The 6,254-nt window shown below is 41.1% G+C and overlaps 1 protein-coding gene across 2 annotated transcripts in view; it reads right to left on the reverse strand.

Annotated features, from left to right (window-relative positions):
* Positions 1-424: 424 nt before the first annotated feature.
* The window catches only part of LOC311064751 (uncharacterized protein), a 51,897-nt gene continuing 46,067 nt past the window's right edge, over positions 425-6,254 (reverse strand). For both annotated transcript variants that reach the window (XM_084084683.1, XM_084084682.1), the window contains 5 exons: positions 6,043-6,142; positions 5,864-5,947; positions 5,453-5,561; positions 4,989-5,091; positions 425-3,623 (listed from right to left, as the gene is read on the reverse strand). In XM_084084683.1, coding sequence (XP_083940809.1) covers positions 3,598-3,623; positions 4,989-5,091; positions 5,453-5,561; positions 5,864-5,947; positions 6,043-6,142 — 422 coding nt within the window. In that variant the 3' untranslated portion in view covers positions 425-3,597. The remainder of the gene's footprint in view (positions 3,624-4,988; positions 5,092-5,452; positions 5,562-5,863; positions 5,948-6,042; positions 6,143-6,254) is intronic.

Here is a 6,254-nt window from a genome sequence, read left to right on the forward strand (position 1 = left end):
CAACATACATCTAATGAGAAAAGAAAGCTTATATACCACATACTGTAACAACATACATCTAATGAGAAAAGAAAGCTTATATACCACATACTGTAACAACATACATCTAATGAGAAAAGAAAGCTTATATACCACATACTGTAACAACGTACATCTAATGAGAAAAGAAAGATTTTATACCACATACTGTAACAACATAAATCTAATGAAAAAAGAAAGCTTATATACCACATACTGTAACAACATACATCTATTGAGAAAAGAAAGCTTATATACCACATACTGTAACAACACACATCTAATGAGAAAAGAAAGCTTATATACCACATACTGTAACAACATACATCTAATGAGAAAAGGAAGCTTATATACCACATACTGTAACAACATACATCTAATGAGAAAAGGAAGCTCAGAGACAATAACTGGTTCAAAATATTTTTTATTGATAAACATACATTTGCTAAAAAAAAAAAAAAGAAGGAAAAAAAGCCATTGAGCGGAACACTCTGTTCTCCTATGCAACAACAAAGCTGTATACGCACCAAAGAACAGATCTGGGATCAGAAATACAACACATTCTGCTCCAGGTGAAGAAGGCAAAGACACAAGGCGGAGGACAAGAAGAGGGAGGTCAACTCTGACTCAGACTCTTGAGAAGCAGCATTTCGTCTCTGTCGGGTGGAAACCACATATGTCCAAAACTGTTACTTTTCAGGATTGAAATTCGAAAGCATCAAAAGTAGCAGATCTACAAGCTCGAAACGCGGCGCGAACTTTTGATGCTTTTGCGTGACGCTGTAGTATGATCAAGTAGGGCGTTAATTTACGGGGAAAAACACAAACAGTTAAATATATGGAGATAAGAGGTTTCTGCCTGACAGCGACAATTTGTAAAGGACACTGGTGATGGGGAGTGTTGTAGGAAATCACCTAAATCAGTGTTTCTGAATCATTTTCATGTCAAGGACTCCCAAATTCATATATATTTGCCCATGGACCCCCAGAACTAGATCATTGTTTCTCAATGTTGGGTCCGGGGACCACCTGGGGTTCAAATGGACCTTGTATGGGTTTGTAACTCTGAGTGTACAAAGGTGTACATTTGTACACTCTCAGGAGTTAAATAAACACTGAGGATTGGAGTACCAGAGATTAAAAACAAAATGGTATCCGATTGGGGTCTGTGGCTTATTAATACATATGAAACTGGGGGTCCCTGGGGATGCTAACTTGGGTTACGGGCAAAAAAATATAATGAATAGCAGAATGTTGTGATATTATTATTTCATATCGTCTCTGTCGGGTGGAAGCCTCATAATGTCCAAAACTGTTACTTTTCAGGATTCAATTTAAAAAATAGCAAAAATAGCAGATCGACAAGCTCAAAACACGTCGCTTTGCGCTGCGTTTCGAGCTTGTACTGTAGATCTGTTATTTTGGATTATTTTGTGTGACGCTGTAATATGGTCAAGTAGGGCATTCATTTACGAAACACAAAAAGTTACAACATGGAGATAAGAGGTTTCTGCCCGACAGCAACGATATACTAGATCTTGACTCCACGGTCAAGGCAAAATTCAGGTCCCAGTAGGATTAACGTTAAGGTCAGGATCACTGACCTAGATGATATTTCATCAGGGCGGGACTTAATTGGGAAGCAGCAAATGACTTTGTATTATTGGTCTAGCTCAGGCAGACAGGATGGAAAAAGAACCAATCGGGTGAGCAGGACAGGTCACGGGGGATTCGTATAACATTTTGTTGCTGGTATGGTACTGTGCTTCAAGTTAATCTATGTTTCATACACGCACATACACACACACACACGCACGCACGCACGCACGCACACACGCGCACGCACACTCACACACTATCATACTGTAAGGCACTGAATACGACACAATCCATCTAGCTCTATAAACAACATCATCTGAATAATCTTAAACAGACCCCAAAAAGAAAAAAGAAGAATCAAAAGAACACATATTATACTACAAACATGCATGCTCATTCTCTCGTCAAATTATTATAAAGGAAAAAAAGTTAATGTAAGATTACCAGCCAAATATTTAGAAGGATGTGGGGGTCGCTCCCTACACATAAATTCTAAAAGACAAAATGATACCATACGTAGAGGAAATACCAAAGGCTCGACGTTCCATGTAGGCAGGGCAATGATAACAACCTAGAAGTCCAACCCACAGTACGCCAACTGAGCAATACACACAATAACAATAACTTAGATATATGTATGTTCATTCATGCAAAAAAAATCCAACAAAAACAAAACCAGAAACATAGAGTTTGAGTAAGGCATTAAAATGGTCAAGCTACGTAAGGTTATCAAAACCAAGCCAGTTTTACTGCACACTCAGAGAGTGTAGTCTTACGCTTCATTTATGCCCCATCGTACGAAGGTGTTGCACGGCCGAAATATACATGTTATACTAAGCTTGTGTAGATAGATATATGTAGCTAGGGCCGGGCAATTAACCGGAAAGTTAGCAAAACCGACATTTCGAAGCAATAACCGACTTAATCTTGCTCATGTAGGTTGATCGATTCATCGAGAAGCAGGTTTTTATATTCTTATACTGTATATCAACAAATTATAATAGATTTTTTATAATCATCAAATCGATTAGTCATTCGATTAACCATTTAACCCTGCATTATCCTTTTTGTACAATGGTGGCACACACAAACAAGTAAAAATATCCAATCTACAAGCTCACAACGCGTCTCGATGAGACGCGTTGTGAGCTTGTAGAGCTGCTATTTTCGCTTAAAACTAAAAATCTTTCATTTATCATAATCGATGCAAAAGTTTGCAGTAATCGTTATATTGATTTAAAGTCATACATCGCCCAGCCCTAGATATAGCTATACAAGATAGATATAGATATACAAGATACACAAGCTCTCATACAAGAGCTTGTATATCGTTATTTTCGACGTGCGACACGTCATACGACAGAGCATAAATCAGGCATTACTCTTAGTCGTTAGAAGCGGGCAAGCGAAGGTGAATGGTTCTTTGTTCATTGTGTAGAATAAGGAACCGACATCTTAAAGACAATAGTGTTTTTTTAGCTTAGCATGTTTTATGTAGCGGAACGGGCTCATGCTGTAGTAGTGGCTTGACTGTGCTGCAGTAACAATGTGCAAAGGACTATAACTGCACACAGGTTTCTGTGTTGTGCTATTCATATGTTCAGAACTTTGTACAGTGTGTGTGTGTGTGTGTGTGTGTGTGTGTGTGTGTGTGTGTGTGTGTGTGTGTGTGTGTGTGTGTGTGTGTGTGTGTGTGTGTGTGTGTGTGTGTGTGTGTGTGTGTGTGTAGAGAGTTTGAGTTTGTTTTTTTATTTCACAACGTCCAGTTTGTTTCCCTTCCGATAACATCCTTGAAGCCGTTTAGTTTTGAAATTTCCAGTTATGACGAAGATTCCAAAGGTTTCTCTTAAGGGATCCAGGGAGATAAGAGTTCTTTCAGAAAATGTCCAGGACGTTGGAGTGATTCATATTTCCAGATTATTCCTTGATCAATAACCAAGCTGATGGCGGTGGGGTTTGTCTTATTTCAAGTATAGCTCGTCATAGAGTTGTAGGCTGGCCTCCTCCTGCAAGACAATAAAATATTATTAGAGATGGCCAATGAGTTGACAGCTATAATGCATTATAATAAGGGTGTTTGAGATATCTGGTTGGTGTGTAATGTGTGTGTGTGTATGTGTGTGTGATTGAGAGAGAGAGACAGAGAGAAAGGTGATGACAAACAAACAAAGAGTCTAATAAACGGCGTGGCCTCCCGGGTCCAATCTCTAGAGCTATCGAATAGCAAATTATTATGTGTACAGTTTGAGAAAGAAGCCTCACAAATGGCAACGTGTTCAGTGATGAAGCTCCACTACACAGACATAATCCAGATGGCATCGTCCTCGCTTTGACCGACCGACCGTTTGCCGCGCCGACTAGTGTGGTGACGGTCTACGTCTCCTTTGGCCAAAAACGGAAAATACAGATTTTCGTGAGGTTGAGATTTGCTTAAAAATATATAGGCTACGTTCTCACATGCGTAGATTATCAACTATGATCATGCATGTGGCAGCATGAGCTGTGAATTGACTGCTCTACGGGGGTCTGAGGGGACATACATACTAGAGCCCAACCGGTGCCTGATTTTTGGGGTCCCATGCCGATCCCTAGCCCACCGATTACTGGTTGTTCTGACCGATATTTTGTAAAAACACATCGGCGGCATAATTACCGATATCGATATGATCAAAAAAGTCAAATAATCGCAGATATATATCAGCCAGACCGATATATTGGTCGGGCTCTAATACATACATACTTACATACATACTTACATACAACAGACACACGCAGTATATTATGCTCAAGGCTACTGTATATGTGGGTGCAGAAGCTGCAGCTATGCGTTCATGCCAGTCCAGAAGAGGAAGCATCATTGACCACTAAAACGCTGACAGGCACTAGGAATGCTACTTTTATTTGCAAAGAGGAAGTGTTTGTTGCAGCAACAAACACTGGCGATGGTGAAATATTAGCTGTAATTCTGCTGCTTTATAAGCGTATAATATTATAAGCATGTTATTATAATTTGGACAAATATGTAACAGAAATACAAAATTCTTGTGCTGTGGTTGTCTCAAGCAGTGGTTCTCAAAGTGCGGTCAGGGGACCCGAAGGGGTTCCAGGGGGTCCCCAGCAAAATTACTTTAACCACTTTAACACTATATACATCGACTATTTGGAAATCTACAAGTCTACGATCTACAAGTTCACAGCACGTCTCGATGCGACGCGTTGTGAGCTTGTAGCTATTTTCAAAAACATTGTGAGAATTTTGAATAATTTGGGGGCCAAATACATATCAATTTGAGGGTCCTTGACATGAAAACGATTGAGAACCACTGGTCTCACACACGAGTGTGTATACTGTATGAGTGTGTGTCTCTCACCACGAGATGCAATGTAGCACTCATGACAACTCAGGACTCCATTTCGAAACCTGACGTCGGTCCCCGTGCTGGTGTCACCCAGCTTTCCATCACACACTCCACACTGAGAAGAGAAGAGAAGAGAAGCATTTCAATTCAGAAACCTAAAGAATTACACACCCGTAAGGGGACATTTGGAACCCCCTCAAGGAACCATGAGGGTCCCTGGACCACACTTTGAGAACCACTGGTGTAGTAGTGTTTCCAGTGAGCCAACATGCACAGTATCAGCACTTGACCAGAATGGGACAGAGCCTTAATTAGTATCATTGGTAACATCTGTGAGAAGTGTGTGTGTGTGTGTGTGTGTGTGTGTGTGTGTGTGTGTGTGTGTGTGTGTGTGTGTGTGTGTGTGTGTGTGTGTGTGTGTGTGTGTGTGTGTGTGTGTGTGTGTGTGTGTGTGTGTGTGTGTGTGTGTAAACTACCTTAAAACACTGTATGTGGAAGAACAGTCCAAGAGTGTCAATGATCATGGCAGCTCCTTTACCAAGAGGCTGAAAGCAGCCAGAACACTGCCGCTTCCCACTAACACACCTACACACACACACACACACACACACACACACACACACACACACACACACACACACACACACACACACACACACACACACACACACACACACACACACACACACACACACCACAACAGGGGGAGTACATTGAAATTAAATGTATGTACAGTACTGAAATTTGGCGTCAAGCATTACGTGAAAACAGCAAAGGCTTGTATATGAACATGCACACGTGTGTGTGTGTGTGTGTGTGTGTGTGTGTGTGTGTGTGTGTGTGTGTGTGTGTGTGTGTGTGTGTGTGTGTGTTCTGTACATCCGCACCTGCTGGGGGAGCGGGGAGGCTGAGGTGAGGTTGATGATGATGAAGAACATTGCTGCGTGCCAGAAATGTCATAAGATCCAGACCTGTGTGGAGTCACAACACATTCAGAAACTAAACAAAATGTCTGTAAAATTGTCAGAACTATTCATATAACACACAATAGACCAGTGTATTGTACCGTTTAACAGAAGTGGGCGGGATCAGCTGGGAGTTGCGGTCCAGAGAGGCTGTCTTCCACATTTCTTGTGTCTGTGCGGACTCACTATCCCAGGATGCATCTGCACCAACACATCATTAAAACAACCTTTACTACACAAACACCAACTAGCACATGGTACTGAAACCAACTATGAACATTATTTATGTGTGTGTGTGTGTGTGTGTGTGCGC

The sequence above is a fragment of the Gymnoscopelus microlampas genome, assembly GCF_963454915.1.
Source record: "Gymnoscopelus microlampas genome assembly, chromosome: 2".
Taxonomy (NCBI): domain Eukaryota; kingdom Metazoa; phylum Chordata; class Actinopteri; order Myctophiformes; family Myctophidae; genus Gymnoscopelus; species Gymnoscopelus microlampas.